Here is a 22,205-nt window from a genome sequence, read left to right as displayed (position 1 = left end):
AGAGCTATATCATATATATTCTTTTATTATATATAAAAATATATATATAGATATATTATCATATAATTAAAAATTATCTTATTATTAATTTAAAATTATTTAATCATATCATATATATATATATATATATATATATATATATATATATATATATATATATATATATATACAAATATAAATATATTAATTAAACACTTCTTCATTTTTAAAGACAGAGAACCAGAATCATTTTGGAATTTATTTGGAAATGTTTCATGAAAAGCCAAAATTTTCCTAACAATTAATATATGACTTTAAAATCTTCATTCCTATTCTATTCTATTCTATTCTGGATAATTATGATTTCATAAGATTAGAAATCCTCAAGGTATTCAAATTTTTGTTCAAATTATCTTATAATATTATAAATTGTAAAACATTTAATTAATAATATTTATTTAGTTTTACAATTTTAATTTGAAATTCTTCTTCATGATACGAGAGTAATTAACATCCATCCAATTGAGAATAATTGCCGAACATTGTGACAGACTTCTCCAGCTTCATCTTATAAACCGTCCGGCGGCTCCAACCGCCTTGAACCCCTAAATTTCCGGTACCTTTGACTAAGTTGTGCTTGATACGTGGGCTAAACGCTTGGTTCAGCTAGCAAACAAACCTAAGGATTCATGCATGGGTTCTCTTTGAATCGACAGATGGATTGCGAGTGGCGTACAGAGTGCTTTATTTTTTCGTTGAAAAGAAAATATATTCTTAAGTCAGCATGTCAAAAGATACATTTTGGTTAAAAAGAAAATTCTACCAAATCGCAACATTTCATTAAAAAACAACATCTTCATTTTTTAGGTTAAGATTCAACAAAAACTGTGGTTTATCAAAATTGTTGTGTTTTTCTCTTCTTTTTCTTCTATTATATGTTCCTTTGCATGTTGGCTATTGGATGAAACGAGAAAGATCAATAGTCATGGATAAGTTTCGTTAAACTTCTGTGTAGGGTTTTCCATGCATCTAATCAACACAAAAGCAACGGAAAAATTAAATTTTGGACTGAAAATTTGTTTGCCCTAAGATCAATGGCATATTGTACGTGTAATTATACAAGTTATGAAGGCCAAACTTGTATTTGCTGACTCTTTCACTTCAAATTTATCTAAATTCGTTCCAGATAAAATTATATTTCATTTATTAGATCAACGAGATTTTATATATCCATATAGAAGCTTTAAAACGTCAAAAAGTGAGAATAGATAGTGCGTGGAAAGAAAAATTAAGAGAATAATTTTTGGCTTCATTTATGATGCGACACCTCACCAAGAAATCAAAAAATAAAGTGGTACTTATTATTAACTGAAACATGCATGAATGAGAACAAACATTCAAATTTTGCATAAATGACTGAAATAAGCTCAATTAAATATCCCAAGTGTCAACAAACCAAAGAGAATCCATCTCAACAAAGGAATGTGTGTCTGTAAAATTCAAATATCAAGTTAATCCAATGATCAAGAATACCTATACAATGCTAAGAACATAAGATCAGCACTGAATCATAACCACAATTATCTATCAGCCTCAGACTATCAACCACGTTAAATGGCTTAACAAAATCTTTGGTCTTATAATCCTCTCTAAATAGCATATTATTGAACGAATTCTTGCAGAGATTCTCAAAACTCAACATCAGAGTATATTTTGTTGGAATTTTTATGTGGATATACATTGATTATGCTTTTATTTAATTAAAATAAATAAATAACATTGGACGTTTTGAGGCTTTATCATTTTCTTATGAGAAAAGGACTATTTCCCACCCATGTTTTAGGCTTATCTTAAACTTATACCCACGGGAGATGAAAATCCAGTTTTCCCACCCATGACCAAACTGTCATCCAATTTCTCAGTTAGGGGCAGGGGTAAAATCGACATTTTACTGTTTAAAACCTTAAAACTTTAAAATTTCACAATCTCCCCCCTCCAGATTTTAAAACTGATAACTAAACTCATCCTCAAAGTTTAAAAAGTTTAATTTCACCCCTAGGGTTTGCTTCCTTTTCCGGCCACCACCGACAGCCAACGCATTCCACCGATCTCGCATCTCCAACTACAAAGGGCGACGAAGGGTTGGAAGAGTAGACGAAGGACGACCCTTTGTCATACCACCGTCGTCGCACCAAGAAAAGGAGGAGGCCGATGACGACGCCGGAGATGACGTCGGAAGATGAAATTGAAGAATAAGAGTGAAACTACTATTTTTGAAAGTTATGGGGGACGGCTGCATTTTGAAAAATATGAAAACCCTAGGTTTGGGGGTGAACATGTTAGTTTTCAAAGTTTAAAAACTTTGGTTAAAGATGAAATGTTAGTTTTTAAAACCTAAGGGTGGTGAAAAGTAATAAATTTTATAACTTTTTAATATAAACAGTAAAATATCGATTTTACCCCTGTCCCTAACTAAGAAATTGGACGGCAATTTGGTCATGGGTGGGAAAATTGGATTTTCATCTCCCGTGGGTATGAGTTTGAGAAAGGCCTAAAAAATGGGTGGGAAATAGTCCTTTGCCCTTTTCTTCTACATCTTCCTCTTCTTTGCTAACTCTACTCTGGCTCTTTTTCTGAACCAAACAATGCGAAGTGCTGGCACAACTTTTCCAATTCCTTTAGTAAAGCTAAAATATCTTCTGCTGCTTCATTCCTCACCTACTCGTACAAAATATATATTCTGATGAGATATCAGACTTAACCGAGCAAATCCTCAGCAAATGAACAGTTAAGAGTACTCATTTAGAAGGACACTATACCTGAGTATCAGGATGATTGTATTTCAAACTTTTACATGTATCAGCATTTATGTCAACAGCCCACCTCTAGATGAAACACAAAAAGAATCAACATGCTTCCAATTAGTTGAAAAGTAATATCTTCGATAATGACATAATGCAGATCCATTCACTAAAAGCTGATGGAAGTATCATCAGGATCAGTTATTTACTTAACAGTTGCTAATTTTACTTCAGATATTGACGCATCTCAGAATGCAGATCCACCTCTACATGAAACACAAACCACTGGACATGGCACCACAACCAGCATACAAGTCCCACCAACACATCTCAGAATTACCAGTGGTGTTGTTTGAACCACTCGGCGAATCACTACCTCTTTTATCAATTTCTGAGTTAATAAACCAACTAACATCAATTAATTGAGGAGGAAAAAAAAGAAACCCATACTGTAGGAGCAAAACAAATTACCTTTGATTATATTCAAAAAAGTCTATGGCAATGAGTATTTCATATCACAATACAAGTCACAGGTAGGAATTTTTTCCTTCTTTGCCTTTAAGTCCATCCGAAATGTGAAGTGAACTAATTACTATCCTTTATATTGATAAGAATGCATCAACTGATCAAACCATAAAACGGAGAAAATAATTAAAGAAAGCACAATGCAATACTCCTACGTTTGGAGCAACTTGAGCAATGTTTAACTTACCAAAAAAAGACTTGAGCAATGTTTACTTTAGACATGATACAATTCAGTGTATTGTCATCTTTAAAATCTGATAGAAATACTCTCCTTTTGTCAACAAGATTAGCATGGTCCTTGATGACCTAGAAATGACAAAAAATTTGCATCTTCAATATCCCAAACAGAGCATAATGATACGAGTGAAAAAATACAGAATAATCTGAATAATCTTACTGTGTCATCTGCTTATGCTCTATAAAACCATTGGGCCGTAAAGTATGGCTCCCCCTCAGTACCTTCAAACAACTCAATGATTCTAGCAGTATAAGCAACTATCACTATATGAACTGTGAAACACTTTCAATGAAAGGAAGGTAAAGTATTAAGAAGTTACCTTGACATAAGCATTCTCACCTCAATTGTACTCACAGCCATGTATTAAAGCTTTAGTGTGCACTATACCCAGAACACAGAAATCAACACAACAATATTATGAATAATTCACAAATAAGAATGGTAAGAAGCCCAATTGAGATGTATTTGGAAGTGAGTTATAAAAGTTAAGTTTCCTTTTTTAAGACATTGAAGAACAGCTTATAAATTGATAATTTGTGTATTAATGATAATGTGTCAACATGTGATTTGGTGATTTTAACAGTGATGTACATAATTAGTTTATAAATTAATACCCATTAATAGTGTACATAAATTCTCTTAAAAATTTAAATAGTACTACATCTTCTTTATAATTCATCTATACAAAGTGAAACGTATTAATGTGATTAGGTGTTTTAGTTGCTACCGTACTATCAAATTAAAACACATCAATTTGTATATTTAAGTTACTAAAGAAGGAAAAAGTTAAAAAATCTAGTCATCAAGCCTTCAACTTAGAATATGCTTTCAATTAAAAACTTGTTCATAAGCAGAATGTGAATTTTTAAAACAAAGAACCAGAATCACTTTACAACTTATCTGGAATTGTTTCATGAAAAGCCAGTTTTTGTTTTTGTTTTCCCCTGATGAATTAAATAAAATATGACTTTAAAAACACCTTTTATCCATGATCAGTTAATGCAAATAAAATAATTACTTATAATAAATTAAAAACAATTTATAAGAAAACGATCTCACCCATTAGCACCAATCTCTTCTTCTAGAATAACAAAAATAAAATAAAATAATCAGAACCTCCAAAGCAAAAACAATTCCAGCAAACAAAAATAAAAATAATCAATTGAACCTTTTAAGAGCTTTGGTAAGTGTATCGGCTCGGCCATTTCTTCAGAGATTCAGAAGCCGGAACCAGCGGACCGACTAGGGAGAATTTGGAGTCGGGTTTGTTCTTTGGAGTCATCTTTTTTCTCCTTTCTCAACAACTCTACCACATCGTCGTCCTGCTACGTTGTTTTCTTAGCTGGAAACTGGATCCTCATTCTCCTCCCAGGGCTTCCCTCGGGTCGACGCATTTTTTCTATAGGGTTTAAGAAAAAACGAAGGGAGGCGAAGGTTTTTCCGGCTTGAAAAAAAGGGGTGTTTTTGGACTATTATAAATTGTTTAAGGGAAATTGTTACTGTAACCACATTTTATGTACCACCAGAAATTTTTTTTTTTCGTTAAATTGATATGACCAAAATCCCAAATTTAATATCAAAATTATCTTCCACCTTTTTTTGTATGAATCTCAACCCTACATCAATTAAAAAGCATCACAATTATTATTTTTCAATATAGGAATTATTAGATATTTGATAATACATAAGATAAAGATGAAAAGAATAATAGATTTTTCATTATATAAGAGATATTATGTAGTCGTATTAAATATTTAATTAAGGACTAAATCAATATTTTATATTATCAGATAAATTGATATTTATTAAAATTTACATTATTTTTAATTGAAATACTTTAATTACAAAACATAGAAAAACTTTATAATTGGTGTAATAGATATGACCCATGAGAGGTAAAATTATATTTCAAAGTATATTCTTACGCATGATATTTAATAATAAAACTTCAAAATTTGTCCATTAGTAACATCAAATCTTGATGTCTGTGCCTTTAAGCGGCACTTGAGAAAGAATTTCATCTTGTCTTTTTCTTTTATGTCTTGAAACTTTTTTTTTTAAGAAAATAAATAAAAATAGATCAATTTTTATATTATATACTTTATTTGAAAAAATAGATTAAAATTTTGAATACTGCATATAAAAAAAATTACAAAATAAAAATTTTTAATTTACCTTTTAGAATTGTAAACAGCATAAGACCCCTAAAATGGAAAATACCCAAAAAAAAAAAAAAAAAACCCAAAATGGAAAAACCAAAAATAACCCACCACCAGGCATGGTGAAAAATTACAAAAAAATCTTGACATGCGCAGCCGCATGGTTCATTACAGGAAACCCCGCACCACACACACTATATCCGCATGGTTTGAAGTATTACAAATCCACCTCATCTTTAACACTTTTCACCACACATGATTTGTTGTATTGTGACTGTGAATCATGTGATCAATTAACAATTTCAATCCAAAACACATTAGATTCAAGTTATTTCTCAAAGTTAATAGTCGACAAATCTCTAAAATCTTGAACGTCATAAATCTACTACAACATAATATTTAAATTTTTACACTACATAATGTATATATTATAAGAAATGATTTTATTATTAACCTTTGATATTATTTTCGTCACTGGAAAAATGCTTAAAAGCTGGTGGGAGTTTTCGGTATCTATGTATGTATGTATGTATGTATGTGGGTTTTGTTTAGTACGTGCGGTGGGGTGGGGTGGGGTGGGAATGCAATACAAATTTGTTTCCATTACCATGTAAAATCAAGTTAAAATAAAAAGGTAGTTGTACGTAGTACAACTTTATTAACGTTAATGATGGAGGAGATAGTGTGAGTGCGATCATACGAAGATAATTGGACAAACCATGGTTCAATTTGGATTTTAAAATTGAGTCTTAATAATTGGGAGACACAAAATCCGGTGAAGCCTGAAGAGTCCAATCGAGTACTGGATTGGACCCTTCACCAGATTGAGGCCCGATCCATTTATTAATACATAGCACGCATTTGTTAACAGAACGTCGTGATTAGGGATGGCAATTTGGGCCCGACTTTAGGGGCCCCGACCCTCCCCGACCCTAACGGGGAGGGGATTCCCCGATAAAAACGGGGAAAGGGGCGGGGATGGGGATAAAAAAAATCTCCGTAATCGGGGACGGGTCGGGGACGGGGATACATGTGTCCCCGCCCCGCCCTGCCCCTCCCCGCCCCTCCCCTCCCCTCCCCATCCCCGCCCCGCCCCCCCCCGCCCCGCCCCGCCCCATCCCCTCCCCTCCCCCTAAATCTAATATATTAATATAATAATTTATAAACTATTAAGTTTTAGAAAATTTTACATTATGATTTATTAAAATTATAACTTTAATTTTACTAATTTTTGAATTATCAATTATTAGTTTTTACTAATTTCTAAACTATTAATATAATATATTAAAAAAACCTAGAATTTCATTATCATAAAAAGTAAATACACCAAATTAATTTTATTTCAACTTCAAAACTTAGTTAGTCAATCCACTAGGTTTTACACACAAAAAATAATAAATTATAAACTTAATAAAATCAATTGAAGTGAATGAAAAGTGTTAAATTTAATGTTATTATAAAATTACCCTAAATCACATACATGAAGAGCTACTAATGAAGAGATTGATTATTGCATATTGTTAGATTTTATAAAAACTTTATATTTGAACTAAAATAACAAAGAATATTTTATAGCTCTTGTAGCAAATGATAGTTTGGAAAAATATGATTTATTTTATTTATTGAAATATATAAAAAAATTAAAATTTATATTTATGGGTATGGGGAGGGGATTTTTCCCCGCGGGGACGGGGCGGGGATGGGGAGGGGATTTTTCCCCACGGGGACGGGGCGGGGATGGGGAGGGGATGGGGAGGGGATTTTCCTTCGCGGGGAGGGGATGGAGATTATTTTTTATCCCCGCAACGGGGACGGGGCGGGGACGGGGATTGATATCCCCTCCCCGCCCCTCCCCATTGCCATCCCTAGTCGTGATGTCTTGTTATAGTAATACTATTTTCTACATATATTTTAAATATTAAATAAATATATATTTATTATAATACAAAATTATATGGGTATATAATTTTAATTTAAAAATAAAATAATTAATATATATTAATTAGATTTGGATACAATTTAAATTAGTTCAATTTTAAAAATTAGGTTCAATTCAATTTAATTTAATTTAAATTTATTTAATTCAAATTCAGGTTAAACTTAAGTTAGAAGGTTTAGCTCATTTTTCAATTCAAATCAAACTTAAACTAAAAGGGCATTTGGCTAGATTTAATTAGAATTAATAGTTTGAATTCATTGCTTCATTCTGCTTAATTTCATGACACGAATTAGTTCAAATTCAATAATTCAAATTGATAGATCGAATTCATGGTCAGTTCAGTTTGAATTTGTGACTTAAATAAAAAAATTTGATTATTATTTAGTTAAACGATGTTGTTTTGTCTATAAACTATAAACTCAAGTCATAAATCTAAATAATACATTCGAACTATTAATTCAAATTATTAATTTGAGTTGAATCAAATTATAAATTCAACCTATTAATTCAAACTATGAAATTGAGTTAAAATCAAATTGAATTAAATTAAGCCAATTTTTATTAAAGTTAAGCTCAAATTGAATTTAATTTTAACTTGATAAATTTAAATCAAACTACTTTTTATTTAAAGTAAGCTAGAATCGAAGAGTAGTGAGACTCAATTTGGTTGAATCCATGCTTACGCATAATATTCCTCTATTGATAATTCGAACGAAAATTCTTAGGCAAAACTTAAACCGGTCCAGAAATCTAAGGCACGACCGTCCAAATGTTATCCACAAACCCAGCTTCACGTTTCCATCAAAGGACTTAAAAGAATCTCTCCTGTGTCTTGCAGCCAACAATCTAACTCAAGCTCAACCTTCAAATGAAAGAACACAAAGAAGAAGCAGGAGTTAAGTAAAACAGCACAAATAAACGAAAGCAAGAGGCCATGAAATCAGCATCATTTCTTGGGGGTTGTGGTTATGCTTTGTTTTCTCCATCTTCATTTTCTTCTTCGTTGAACAGTGGAATAATTATGGCAAAGAGCAGCAAAAAGCATCCTACTTCTTCTCCAAAGGTGTGTCCTTTCTGTAAAATGAATGAATTTAGTGTGGCTAGAAGGCAGTTTCTTTACCATATCTTGCACTTTTTTCTTCAAAGGTTTGTTTAGTGAAGTTAATTTAGTTAGTAGAAAAGTTTTTGCTAGATGGATTTGTACTTGTACTCACTAATCTTGAGGGGATCTATGGTTTTTTAAAATTTTTTTAATCGATCTCTAGTAATTTTCGGGGTTTGACTGTGGTTCCTTAACTGAAAAATGCTTTATATGGGCGTGTTTATGGATTTTTGAAGCACAGAGTGATTTAATTATGTGTTTAATTAGTTAGTTATGTTAATAAGAAATTGCTTGGATCATCTGGTTTTTCTTAGCCTTGTATATGGCTTTAGGAAAGTAGTTTTTGGAAGATATTAATGCAGATCAGTTTACTTTATTAGAATTCTATTTAAAATGGAAGTGATGTTTTAGTCAATTTTAGATTGACTCTAACAGTAACAGGCTTTCTGCTGATAGGATTCCAATCCAACACCTCCAAGGATTACGTCTAATGTTAAGCAGAATTTGCAGTATTTGAAGCTATGGAAGGTTGGTGATACACTCGGATGTCTAAAGCCAATATTGAATTTTTCTTTTATCTTATCAAGGAAGTTGTTGTAGGAGTTCCAAAAGAGGAAATCTGGCACCCCTCAGCCTTCTACCAGTTACCGCCGGAAGAGAGTTGATAAGGAGGAACTTCCTGAAGATATTGAGCTCTATCGTGATCCTACCACAACCCTTTACTAGTAATTAACTTTCCAGGTTTCCTTCTTATTTTTAAAATATAAGATATTTCAACCATCCCCTATTAAGATTCTTGGAAAAGTATTTTTCTTGGTTTGATAATTAATTCTTACAGTACAAACCAGGACATAGTCGATGAAGTTCCTGTCTTGCTTGTAGATGGGTATAATATGTGTGGCTATTGGCCAAAGCTCAAGAAACATTTTATAAAAGGAAGGCTAGATGTTGCTCGCGAGAAGCTAATTGATGAGCTTATCACATTTAGTATGTTAAGAGGTTAGCATACTGTATGTCCTTTTACTTATATAAGGAGGCTTCGTTATATGATATAGCAAATATGAGTTAACATGGAGTAAATTTTCCTGTATTGTATGATTTCAACCAGTGTTGTTAAGTAAGGATACTCCTTGCGTAGGTTGTTGAGTCACGAAAATCATATTTTACAAATAAATAGAAAATTGTAGGACTCTATTAACCATGAAGTTTAAATTAAGTACTACTACTTATTATTAAGAAATCCAAAAAATTTTTAAAACAAACATTAAACTCTAGAAAAGAATAACTGAATTGATACTAACATTTCTAATACTCCTCCATTTGGATGTATTGCACATTGTAGATTCCTTGATAGAAATGATAACTTGAATTTTTATGGTTTGCCCATGTTGACTTTAATACCTTGGTTGAATTTTAATAGGATATCCTTTTAAAAGTTAGTTGTAATCGCTAGAATGTTTCATATCTCATGTTGAAATATTACAGTGTGAAATGGTCCTTGTTGACAGTATTATTTGTTTCAACTAAATATTGTGATGTTGAAGTCATATATAGATAGAGGCATAAAGATATAATATTAGTAAGAATCCTTTTTCTTTAATGTATATCTTAGTATTTCAACCATCGGAGATATTGCTGAATTTATTTAGTCTCAAGTGTCTATGTTAATCTTTTTCTGTTATTTGTTTTTTGTATGTTTAAGTCACAACTTAACTTTCATCATTTCTTAAATATTTACAGAGGTGAAAGTGGTTGTTGTATTTGATGCTATGTTGTCTGGACTACCTACACACAAGGAAAGTTTTGTCGGGTATTCTTTATGATCCTAAACCATGATAATTTTGTTTTTTGACTCTATTATTCATAAAATTTTGGTTCTTTTGTTTGATAGAACTAATTGAGAAAATTGATGTCAACTTTATGGAAAGAAAATTTGCTTGCCATTAAGAAAATTGATCACAAAGTGTATAATCTTCAGAATTCACAATGCTGCAGGATTGATATAGTTTTCTCTGGAGAAACATGTGCTGATGCATGGATTGAGAAAGAGGTAAAAATATAAAATTTCTTTATTTCTTTCATGACAAAAATGATAGGATTTCTCAGTTTAACTGGTATGAATTGAGTTCCATATGCATTCCTGGCTGGCCATTGCTAGTTGGATGCCCCTTTCTTTCGTTTATGTTGTGGAGACCAACTGAAATCTTTTGTAGTTTAATAAAGGGTATAATTGAGTGGTTGGTCATCACTGCTAAAGAGTTTTCTGTCACTTTGTTCCAGATGGTCAAATCGTAATGTTTCATTATGGAAATTGAACACCATGCCTATGCTGAACTATTCTATTGGCTAATTTGAAGTGTAATTTTATCATTTTTTTCTCTTTTCTGATTAGCAGTCTGGTATTATGTCTATGTAACAGATTGTAGCTTTGAAGGAAGATGGATGCCCCAAAGTTTGGGTTGTGACTTCTGATCACTGTCAGCAGCATGCGGCCCATGGAGCAGTAAACTTTCAGAATCTTTTTAGTAACCATGAGAAATTTTGCGAATGTTTTGTTGTTTCTTTTGCTGTCTTGTATTGTTTGGTGCTCAATGAGTGGAGTGCTCTACTAGATTAGTTCATCATGGAGTATCTGTTAGAATAACTTATTAAATTGTTAGTACCGGAATAATTATACTTGTAGGTTGCTGCTTTTGACCAGAATTTTTTTAGAACTACCTTACTTCAGAGTGACCTCTTGTCATATATTGATAGGAACCCAGTACCAACAACAGATTCAAATGTAATTGAATTTTAAATGCAAATATTGTAGATGAAGTTGATTGAATGTCAACTGATCTTGTATTGATTTTACTCTGTTTGTACAATGAACAGTGGTTCTCAATTACACAAACAACATTCACAAGCAAAAAGAAAATAACAGAGACCGCTACACTCTCCCTGTGCCTGGTAGTTGAGAGACCAGGTTCTCTCCCCCAAATGTCTTCCACAATTTTCCTGCTTCATTCGTCCTCTCTAAACCCTCTCTTTTATCCTAGCTCCTCTCATAACCACCTAACCAATTTGCTGCTGAGTGTGCTTCTTGTCCCAAGTGGTCCCTCGTCTCCCTTTTGTGTGTGCCATCTTGTGTATTTCACTCAAATAATGGGCACTAACATTTTTTAATCATGCTTTGCATGTGACTACATATTTTCTTTTTTTCTGATTGTTTCCAGGGAGCCTTTGTCTGGAGCTGTAAGGCGTTGGTTTCTGAGGTGAGGCATGGTTATCTAAAATCTCAAACTCTGTGTTGTATGCTGGTTATGATCTCATATTCTAAGTTTATAATCCTTATTCAGTGGGCGCTTCATAATACGAATAGATTGACTACATCTGAAACAAAAAGGGTATTTGAAGTTACAAGCCCATCATCCATTATGGCCATTGTCTAATAGACTAAGAAGCGGTCAAGATTAGCTTGTAGTACTGTGCAATTATTCTAATTCATATAGTAAAGTTATGGTGATGATTGTCACTTTTCTGCAATAGCCGTAACTCTCAATACCTCAAAATTTTTATCAGGATAAATGATAGTTTATCCACATTATCTTGAAAGATGACAACAAATGCTCTCATCTTTGGCACAAATGAATTACAGGTGACTTATTCAATCTGCTATGGTCTTGTCATACATTTTAAAAAGTTGGCAAGATTCCTATCATTTTGTTGAGTAGGCGGGTTGTTAGTTATTCATCACTTTACAGATTTATATAACATTCTTAGACAAATCTTACATCAACAAAACACAAGAAAGATGTTAGATATGTATGGGCATCTCACATTGCTTAAAGATAATAAGACAAGACTGGTAAAGTGGTCTATGAGCTTCTAAATTGCCGAGACACATTTTTGGGTTGCAAAACCCAAAAACGAAATTGTGACAGATTGCCTCCTTGGACCAGAATGTTACATTGTATGTGGCTGACCAATGTAATGAGTTACACCAACTTATAAATGACTCTTGGCTTAACTAAGAACTGTTAATCTTGTGTTTTATTCACATTCTTTATTGTAGAAACCTTTTTATGATAGGTTATTGAAATGTAAAGTTTTACGTTTACAAGTTACTATAGATCTATAAATTTATAGCATTTTTGTATTAATTTTGTGTTCTTGATTTCTGTATAGATTAAAACATCACAGAAGGAGGTTGAAATGATGTTTCAAGAACAGAGGTCTGTTTTCCATATTGCTCAATGCATGATATCTGGTGTCTTTTACATATAGCTTGTCAAGAACAAGCACAAGAAATTGGGTTTGAAGTTGAAGATTCTTATGCTCACATTGATAATATCCATCAAGATATGATTTATGAGTTCTATAGTTAAACTGTTATAGGTTCAAGCCATATTTAATGAATGATTTTGTCGGCTGTTGTGGTTAAGAAGTTTATTTTCATCTTGATGTCAATGTGGTTCTCTCGCAGATCTACTTCATTTCAAGGTAGATTGTTGAAGCACAACCTTGATTCTGAAGTTGTGGATGCTCTTAAGGATCTGAGAAATAAACTGTCAGAGAATGAGTCAAAGTCAAAATAGCACATCTTACTTAAACTTTATATCATGCCCTTTCTGCACACCGTGCTACGACAAGTACATAAATCCATTACCGAAGCATAAAACAAAATTCTCGGTTATAGAGTTCCAAATTCATTCATTATGACCTGTATATAAAGAGATCCCAGATCATGGTGGCATCCATCAGGATACAGAGAATGGTAACACAAAATTATCACTAATTTTTCTACTTTTTTTCACCGGAGTAAAAGGTGCCACAATGTATCCATTCCTAAACCATATTTGGCTTATGGTTTTTTAAGGTTTTCCTTTCAATGCCTGATTGTAAGTTACTTGTCATGGTTCTTTCTCTTGTTAGTCTTTGTACATGCTGTAGTTATTCAGTTCATTTCTAGAATCGAAGTGTGGTATCGATAATTGTCATTGTTTCTAAATGAGGATTCTTAGCTCTTATTCAATATTTGGAAAGAAAGATCATACATTATTTTTTTCTTGTACTTAAATGTTTTCATTAGTTTTGTTGGTTAGTTTCTTGTTATGTTCTTTCGGGAATCAGTTTGTTTTTCTGGTACTTTTCTTCAATATACGTTATCATGTATCTAACTTATTTATACAACATAATAATAAACAATCATATCATTTAATTACATGTTGTGACATCAATTTGTATGAATAAGTTAGTAAGAGTTGATTGTGTATGTAACATTACTCATTTTGTTGCTGGTATCTCTAACCTAACTGGCATTTAGAATAGACTTGCCCTAATAGCCTAATTGAACCTAGCAAACACTTAGAAAGAGTTTCAATGCTGTAAAACAAAAACTGCGAAGCTGCATTGGAGCTCTAATGGCTTTAATGAAGTTTACGCTTAATCGGTTCATGATTAATAATTGATAGAGAAGAACAAACAATATACTCATCAAGGGCCTATGAAAGTTCATACAAGGCTGAGCACAAACTTATGTTGATGGGGCTCTGAAATCTAGTTTCTACCTACAACATGGGTGGGTTTCAGCTAAGTGAAACTTGAGCAAGAGTTAGTTTAAGTTTGGTTTGGATTGACAATAGTCAATTTGAGATTATGTTTAGCTTGTTTGTATCATCAAAGAGGAAAAAAATTGTTTGAATCTAACAAAATCTTCGAAAAACGAGGGTAAGCAATGGTTAGACCTAGCATGGCTCAATTTTAGAATGGCCAATTCGACATCTTAATATGAATTTATTAGGATCTTATTTAAATAACATTAGAATAATCTATAAAATATTTTGAGCAGTGAGAGGGAGACTCAAGTAGGGTTGGATTTAAGTTAAAGCGAATCAGCTCGAATTCATAATGTACAACTCGCGTTTATTCAAATTGGAGAACAATGTTGCGATAGATCTATTAACAAAATAAACAATATCATTAGAGAGGCAAATAAGTCAAACTCAAACAGAATTGAAGTTCCAACTTGAATTTAATCATTTGAGCTAAACATAAATTTAAGTCCAAGATAGCTCAGTGTGAATCTACCTCTAGACTAAAAAAGGAGGAAGTTTTTGAGAATTATGTTGTTTAAAGTAATCAACTATACTTTCTCATAGAAATTAGAAGGTGAAAAGTCCTAGAAAAGCATAAAATTAAGGCCAAAAGACTTATTCCCACCCAGGGTTCGATGTATATTCAAACTTTCACCCATTAACTTTTAAAAACTTAAAATTCTACCTATAAACTATTAAAAGTTAACAAAATATATTCTTTCTAGAGGTAAAAATTGTTATTTGGCCAATACTTTAAAAAAATATAAACATTTATATCATTTTCCCTCATAACTCTAAAAACTAATAAATTTTTTCAAGATTAAACTTTGAAAAGTTGCATTCCCTCCTTTAAAGTTTCAAATTTTTAGAATAATTTCTCGACGAATGGCTGGCTTCTCTAGCTCTCTTTATCTCTTTCGGCGATGTCCCTCCCTTTTTGACAACTTAAAAGTCATCTCTCCTAACACGATTCGCCCATAAGAATTGACGAAAACGCTCATCTTCATTGATTCATATGGATGAAGACAATTCAACTTTATCCAAATGAAGACTTATCCTCTCCAATAAAGATGAGGCCAAAAGAATGGAGAAAGGGTTGGAGGGTGTCGGTTGCAAGAGAGTGAAAGGTTTTGTTAGAGAAGCCAACCGTTCGTTGGGAAATTATTCTAAAAATATGAAACCCTAAGGAGGGGAATGCAATTTTGCAAACCTTAATCTTGAGGGAATTTGTCAGTTTTTAGGGTTGATGGGAAAAAATGATATAAATTTTTATATTTTTTAAAATTACTAGTTAGATAATAATTTTATCCTTAAAAATAACGAATTTTATTAACTTTAACAGCTTAAGGGTAAGACTTTGGGTTTTTGAAAATTGACGAGTAAGAGTTCAGAAATACATCAAACATTGGGTGTGAATAAATCTTTTGGCCTAAAACTAATAACATATTCAAAAATAGGTTAAAGATATTTTGAAATTAATAAATCTATGTGTACCTACTTTGAATATACAAATGGGTACACACTTCATATGATTGGATGATTTTAAATAAAGATAAAATAATACCCAATCATACGATGATATATATAAGTGTGTATCTATTTATTTATTTAAAATAGATAAACATAATATTGCTAATATAAAATTTAATTCAATCGTATTCATATTCCGTCCAGTGACTATATAGTTTTGGTTTGAATTAATAAATAAAATTGAAGGCTGGTCCAAGATTCAAGACTTAGTTTTGCGCCTTAATCAATTATATAATATAGTTAGAACTTAGAACATCCTTAAAAAATTATTAATAAAATTCAGAAATCGATATTTTATATAACTTTAGTAATCAACAGCATTTAATCATATTGAATAATGTTCAATGGATATACATAGGGATGGATCTAAACTGAATTTAAATATCTCTTGACTTGAGTTCTACTCAAATAAAAACTAGAACAACTCAAGTTTATCAAATTAAGTTAAGGGTAATTTAAGTTTAATTTGATCCCTAAGTTTAAAGTTTGAATTTTTAGTTTATTAACAAAATAATATTATTTTATCTAATAGACGTAAAACATCTTTTTTACAATTGCTTTACATGACTCAAATCAAACCACCAGTCAAACTCAAATAACGGGTCAAACTGAATTTCCTCTAACTGAAATTCAGTTTAATTTCAAAAATGAGTTGATTCTTTTAATTTAAACTCAATTTGAGTTTAACAATCAACCTTAACAAATACGAATTGCTTTCAGACAACTTTTTAGATCAAACTAGCTGAATTCAAGTTCAATCCTACATATACATGTTTAGTCTATATAGTTACCAAAAGGTTAACGAAGAAGGTTTGAACTATTTTTCTTAAAAAGAAACTTACATTAAGGTGTGTTAAACACTCGTGTAAACTGCACGCATTAAGGAAATGAGTATTTGTTGATACTGACGAGCTGACGTATCAAAGATTTTTCTGAATTAGAATGCTTTGAGGCACTATTATTTCATATAGTATTGATCTTAAAGCCATCCTTAAAAACAATTGAAAATCAAATGAAAATTCTCCATATTGCGATCATAGCTCTCATATGTATTTTACATAGATAATTTCTAAATAATAACAGTTACATATTTATTTAGAATAAAGTTGTTGATTAGATATTTGAATTTGCATTAGATTTGTCTAATTAATTGACATCTATGAAGATTCATTAATGGGTTGCGAGAGATTTTTTTTTATTTTTTTCTAAAAAGCATTAAAGTTTTAGGTTTAGATTAATGGTTTCTTTTTTTGTTTATAAACCCGATCTTGTATAAAAAAAATTAATTAAACTCATAATAATTTTTCACTAATGCTATTTCATTAGCGCACATGCGCGCGCACACACACACACACACACATATAAAAAGAGGGCCAAAAGACTTTTTCCCACCCAAGGTTTGATCAAATTTCAAAAACTCAAACATCTATTTTTCTATTAAAATTCATTGTTTGAGTTAAAGGTAAAAATATTATTTAATAAAAAATATTAAAAAATTGAGAATTTCATCACATTTTCCTCCTTTGGTTTAAAAAGCTAACAAATTTTTCCTCACCCACAATTTGAAAAGTGACTATTTCCCCTTTAGGATTTTTTTCTACTTCTTCAACAACCATATTTGATAGTCAACCTTCTAAAATTTTTTTTTCTCCCGCCGAAGCATGCTAATCTTTTAGGCAACGAAGAGACGAAGGCATTTCATTGTCTTCATTTCTTTGACCAGATGAAGAACATTTGTCTTTGTCTAACCAAAGATCAACATCTCCATATTACGTTGATCTTTAGCCATATTTCTTTGGCGACTTTGATCGTCTAGCGATCTTCAATTGTCTAGAGATGTTTCATTTGGATATGTTAAAGTTGAACGATTTTGGCCGAAGATCAATGTACTTTGACGAGAGAAGAAGGGTTCTGGAGAAGTAGAAAAACTTTAGGGGGAAATTGTTACTTTTCAAACTATAGATGGGAAAAATTTGTTGGTTTTTTAAACTAAAAGGGGAAAATGTGACAAAATTTTAGGTTTTTGTATATTTTTAGTTAAATGACATTTTTACTCTTAATCTTAATAGTGAATTTTAATATAATAGTGGATATTTGAGTTTTTAAAATTTCGTAGATAGGAGTTTGGAATTTGACCAAACCTTGGGTGGCCTATATAGAGAGAGAAAGAGAGATGTGGTCATTTCCCCTCTTATAGAAAATGCACAAGAGTTACACTAAAAAATGTAGAACTGCAACGTAGGCAAACAACTAGTCAAATGAGAAATAAAATAAGGTCTAGTTATATGAAAAGCATCCAACAAATGGTATGTTGCCTACACACAAGACGTTGGACATGTCACCTACTCACGAATTAACTTAAAATATAAGTAGAAACATTTTTACCTAGAAGTAACAAGAATGATGATTTTTAATAGTCTTCATCATCTCTTCAACCTTTCATTTCCATCTCTTAACTTTCATAAAATCACATTCCACTCCAACATTATCTTTGACAACTATAGGATATTGTTATATATGAAAGTTATTAAAAATCTAAATTCAATGTACTAGGATATAACTTGTCTCATAATGTAATTACCTAGTTACATTTGCCTCTTATCTTATAATACAAAATTGTATAGAGGCAATTAAGGATAATTCTTTTGTAAATAACACTGATACTTTACCAAAAATTTCTAAGATGTAAATAATATAACAATAAATATAAGCTTTTGAGTAATGGCTTGAATCACTTTAAAAATATCGTTGTATTATCATATTCATTGTTTTAAATTACTTGTACCAAATTACACACAATATCAATGTATTTCTTGTTGGAATGATTTTCAACATCAACTACATATCTTATGAATGTTATGCGACTATCAAATGAAAGCAAGTATGTAAACAACAATTAGATATAGGCACTCACCCGATCTCAAACCTTAAATACTATTCTTCTTCAAGTATGAATAAGAGATCACTCGTACTAGATAACTAGCTTTAAAACTTCTTTACATTATAAATGAGAATGTCAACAATTAGTTATACAAATTCACCAAGGAACAAAGAATAGAGGGTTATAATTAATTAAGTATAATTATTAAATATAGGTAGATTTTAAAGAGATTGAAAGGAGCATATATATAGTGCCGCAGCTGCAGAATGTCATGGCATGGACCTCACTAGCTATAAAAATTTGAGAACGCCCGCCCACAATTTGTGTGCGTGCAATGGTAGAATCGCTGACTTTGCTGCACAATAATTATTAGAACTGCTAATTGCTACTGGACGCAGCTAGCTATCTGTCCCAGCCCTTGCCTACAGAACCCACCACGCACAACTACATCCCATTAGTCTTTTTTTATGCTTGTAATTGGGATCAATTTATGCGACTTTGCAGAAGGGACAATTTCTCAAATGTCAGTCTAAATCCACAGGTATGGCCCACACGAATTTCAATTTTATCAATCAAGTTATTCTTATCTAGTATGCGGTTATAGATCGTTTAACAAATTTCACATTGAAAAAATACAAAAAAAAATTAATTATATGAGTATTTTATATTGTTTGTGGATAATATAATAGTAAATTCCTACTCTATCAATGGACTATATTTCGAATTCTGGACTTAAGATACAATAATACATTTGGATGTGTTTTATGGTGTGGGTTGAGAGTATCTTGTTATGAACTTATTTCGTTAGAGTAAACTAGATTCGAAGTTGTGAATATCATACGATATTGTGTGTTTAAGATCTAACCTCGTGCAGTCTAATTATCTTATTCTTCAACACGATCTAAAGGGTCATAGCTAGGGCAATAAAATGAGGATGGACTATTCTTAATGGAGTGGTTCTAGACATCATAGATTAAGGATCATTTAACCCCCCAAGGTCTTATTGTATTGCTTAATTATTAATTAGATCTTTCTTGAACACAAAGGGGAAGGAAAGCCAAAATTTCTTCTTGAGTGGTTTAGTTAGTCAAGCTCACCTACGACAAGATTCAAATGGAACAAAACTTTGATGTCATCTCTCCTTTAATTGTGGATGTTTACATGGTTCCATCCCTGCACTGCACCAGTACTCTCCATGGTGAACCTTAATTTCTCTCAGAAGTCATACTCCTCTCGGTTCCAAGTCCATGGTGTGCACCATGATTCTCCTAAATTAACATTAAGGAAAGAGAGAGATATCTATATACGATCATATTCATCAAACAATATTCAGTACTCATATATGAGAAAGCCAATAGCACATTACATGAAGTCCAAAAAATTAAGAGCTAGCTAGATAAATAATAATCAGCGGTGATGATCATAAAGTATATGTAGTCACGAATATATAGATATAAATTACTTGAAGGGATCATTGTAGTCTCTGTTTGCTTCCGGAACTGGGTTCCATTCCCACAGTCTATCAGAGATTGGAAGTGAACTTGTTAGTATGTTGAGTCCCAATGGCGCTGCCTGCACTTGATGATGTTGCAAGGTGGAGAATTGTGACGGTTGATTGAAGTTATAGGGTGGTGGTTGTTGTTGGTAGGTTAATAGTCCGTGAAATTCATCGAGGGCGGTGGTGCAAGTGGGGACTAAAGAGTTGCATACTTGTTTAGACTGGTCAAGGAACAAGCCATCTGTGCTGATTGGAGCCGGCGACATTGTTGGACGGTAAAGGTTTTGCTTTGAAAGGCCAAGAACTGTGGTGACATCTGAGCTTGTACTTCCATCTGTTTCACTCATCTTTTCCATATCAAGTTGCGGTGAATTTCGTGATTGGTTTCCGAAAGTCTGGAACGTCCTCTCCATTGCTAAATGTTGAGCTGCCTCTTGAGGATATGCATTCGATGATGGCGTAAAGCTTCTTGATGATGATGAAGATGAGGCTCTCGTTGGAAGCGAACGAGGAAGAGAGGGATGGTCTTCAACTCCAGCTCTCTTGTACACGCGACACAATGATATTTCTGCCTGCATTAAAACCAAACCGATCAATTTACACAAGATTGGACACATGAAATTGTGACTAAATAAATTAGGGTTAGAGATATTATGAACATACATAAATCTATATATGTATGTATGTATACATATCTTCATATTGAAGAAGTTAGGTCAGGATTGTGGCGAGTACCTTTTGGTAGCGTTCAGTTTCATGATGAGGAAGACGATACTCGTTCATAATCCAACTGGTTCTGATGCCTTTAGGAGCTTTCCCAGAATAGAAAACTAGGGTTTTCTTCAATCCAATTGATCGGGAGCTCTCACTTTTGATCATTCGATCAGCTCCGGTCGCCTTCCAGTACCCAGAAGTCGTCACTCTATTAGGCCTGTCTCCATTCCTGTACTTTCGATCTCTCGGCACATAAAAGAACCACTCTTTCTCCCCTATCGCCGCCAAAGCTTCAACCAAGGGAAACAGAAATTTCAAAACAACATAAGAAAGCTATAAAGGAAAGCAAAAGTAAAAGCAAGATAAGAAATAAGAAGCCATCATAAGTGTCTTGACTGGAGCAAAGAGAATCACAGGAGAGCTGGCCAGGCAGTAAGTGCCTCAGCCGAGAGTTCCCTCCATGCATAAAAGGGGGAAACGCAGATAAAGAAGAGGTTTTGGTGGAATTCAGAAGAGGATCCCCATGGCACGCAGTCAGACGATGCAATAAGAAGAGGATGAAGATTATGTATATATATGGATAAAGTTTTGCCTTGTGGAAGAGGGAGAGTTTGTATTTTATTTTTTTATAATTACCAGGGAGTTCCCAAGGGTCATAGCGATAAAGATCAAGAAAAGTGATGAGTTCGACATTGAAACGCTTGCCCTCAACCTTACGGCGAAGGTAGAACTCAACCAGTTCTTCTTCCGTGGGATGGAAACGAAAGCCAGGCATCACCATGTCATGTTCATGGTGATCTTCATCCTCATCCTTGTTGTTGCTCATGCTTGGAGTTGCAATTGCCATAAACTTATAAAACAAAAAGGAAAATTGTTGTAGGTCTTTATATACATGAAAGTGGAGGATGAAGAAGAAGAAATCGAGGGAGTAAATAGAAACATCAACATGGGTTTCAGGGCCTACAATGGACGATTTAAAGATGAGAAAAAGACTTGTCAAAAATCAATGAGTGAATTACCTTGTCCCGTCCAAGTTTTAGCCAAAAAACACTTTTTCACCCTTAAATTGTAAAATAACATTTTCTCACTGACAAACCAAACTTTGTCAATAAAAAAAAATCCTAAAACAGTGCTAACAAGTGAAATTGCTATTTTATCTTTATTATTTTATTTTTTAAAATTATCATACAATCTCAAATTAATAAAAAATTTTAAAAAACCTTTAAATATTTGAATTACATAATTTCACTTTCATTTCATCAT

General features: G+C 32.4%; 2 protein-coding genes and 1 long non-coding RNA gene across 15 annotated transcripts; 1 reads left to right on the top strand and 2 right to left on the bottom strand.

Annotated features, from left to right (window-relative positions):
• Window positions 1–2,582: 2,582 nt before the first annotated feature.
• Window positions 2,583–5,036, bottom strand: LOC123192923. 9 transcript variants are annotated; one of them, XR_006496970.1, is made up of 5 exons: window positions 4,712–5,036; window positions 3,703–4,624; window positions 3,519–3,611; window positions 2,799–3,402; window positions 2,583–2,697 (listed from the first exon to the last, which is right to left on the bottom strand). It is a non-coding gene; the product is annotated as an uncharacterized LOC123192923 (long non-coding RNA). The 9 variants fall into 9 exon arrangements; XR_006496968.1 differs by having other exon boundaries at window positions 2,799–3,611; window positions 3,703–3,764; window positions 3,863–4,624; XR_006496967.1 differs by having other exon boundaries at window positions 2,799–2,864; window positions 2,990–3,611; window positions 4,712–5,035.
• Window positions 5,037–8,393: 3,357 nt separating this feature from the next.
• On the top strand, window positions 8,394–13,796 carry LOC123193407 (uncharacterized protein YacP). 4 transcript variants are annotated; one of them, XM_044606386.1, is made up of 10 exons: window positions 8,396–8,704; window positions 9,200–9,271; window positions 9,344–9,468; window positions 9,582–9,742; window positions 10,484–10,553; window positions 10,739–10,793; window positions 11,163–11,246; window positions 11,959–11,997; window positions 12,911–12,957; window positions 13,209–13,796. In XM_044606386.1, exons 1-10 carry the CDS (start codon window positions 8,576–8,578, stop codon window positions 13,318–13,320), a joined length of 894 nt encoding a protein of 297 aa, XP_044462321.1. In that variant the 5' UTR covers window positions 8,396–8,575; the 3' UTR covers window positions 13,321–13,796. The 4 variants fall into 4 exon arrangements, with proteins under 4 accessions (XP_044462324.1, XP_044462322.1, XP_044462325.1 ...); XM_044606389.1 differs by lacking the exon at window positions 11,163–11,246 and having other exon boundaries at window positions 8,394–8,704; XM_044606387.1 differs by lacking the exon at window positions 11,959–11,997 and having other exon boundaries at window positions 8,394–8,704.
• A 6,248-nt stretch (window positions 13,797–20,044) lies between these two features.
• On the bottom strand, window positions 20,045–21,868 carry LOC123192655 (NAC domain-containing protein 35-like). 2 transcript variants are annotated; one of them, XM_044605287.1, is made up of 3 exons: window positions 21,579–21,868; window positions 20,964–21,232; window positions 20,045–20,800 (listed from the first exon to the last, which is right to left on the bottom strand). In XM_044605287.1, the coding sequence occupies exons 1-3, from the start codon at window positions 21,787–21,789 to the stop codon at window positions 20,189–20,191; spliced, it is 1,092 nt and encodes a 363-aa protein (XP_044461222.1). In that variant the 5' UTR covers window positions 21,790–21,868; the 3' UTR covers window positions 20,045–20,188. The 2 variants fall into 2 exon arrangements, with proteins under 2 accessions (XP_044461222.1, XP_044461223.1); XM_044605288.1 differs by lacking the exon at window positions 21,579–21,868 and adding an exon at window positions 21,357–21,549.
• Between the last annotated feature and the right edge of the window lie 337 nt (window positions 21,869–22,205).

Source organism: Mangifera indica, chromosome 12 (genome assembly GCF_011075055.1).
Source record: "Mangifera indica cultivar Alphonso chromosome 12, CATAS_Mindica_2.1, whole genome shotgun sequence".
NCBI lineage: Eukaryota > Viridiplantae > Streptophyta > Magnoliopsida > Sapindales > Anacardiaceae > Mangifera > Mangifera indica.
The sequence above is the reverse complement of the archived record's forward strand: the minus strand, read 5'-3'. Positions and strand labels throughout refer to the sequence as shown.

Bases quoted from the DNA above. Each gene is read 5' to 3' on its own strand.
- LOC123193407 (XM_044606386.1), top strand. From the start codon at position 8,576: ATGAAATCAGCATCATTTCTTGGGGGTTGTGGTTATGCTTTGTTTTCT. The intron at 9,469-9,581 runs GTAATTAACTTT...TAATTCTTACAG, and splicing joins CCTACCACAACCCTTTACTA to TACAAACCAGGACATAGTCG. The intron at 12,958-13,208 runs GTCTGTTTTCCA...GTTCTCTCGCAG, and splicing joins ATGATGTTTCAAGAACAGAG to ATCTACTTCATTTCAAGGTA.
- LOC123192655 (XM_044605287.1), bottom strand. From the start codon at position 21,789: ATGGCAATTGCAACTCCAAGCATGAGCAACAACAAGGATGAGGATGAA. The intron at 21,233-21,578 runs GTAATTATAAAA...CCTTGGTTGAAG, and splicing joins TGACCCTTGGGAACTCCCTG to CTTTGGCGGCGATAGGGGAG. The intron at 20,801-20,963 runs GTACTCGCCACA...GTTTTAATGCAG, and splicing joins AAACTGAACGCTACCAAAAG to GCAGAAATATCATTGTGTCG.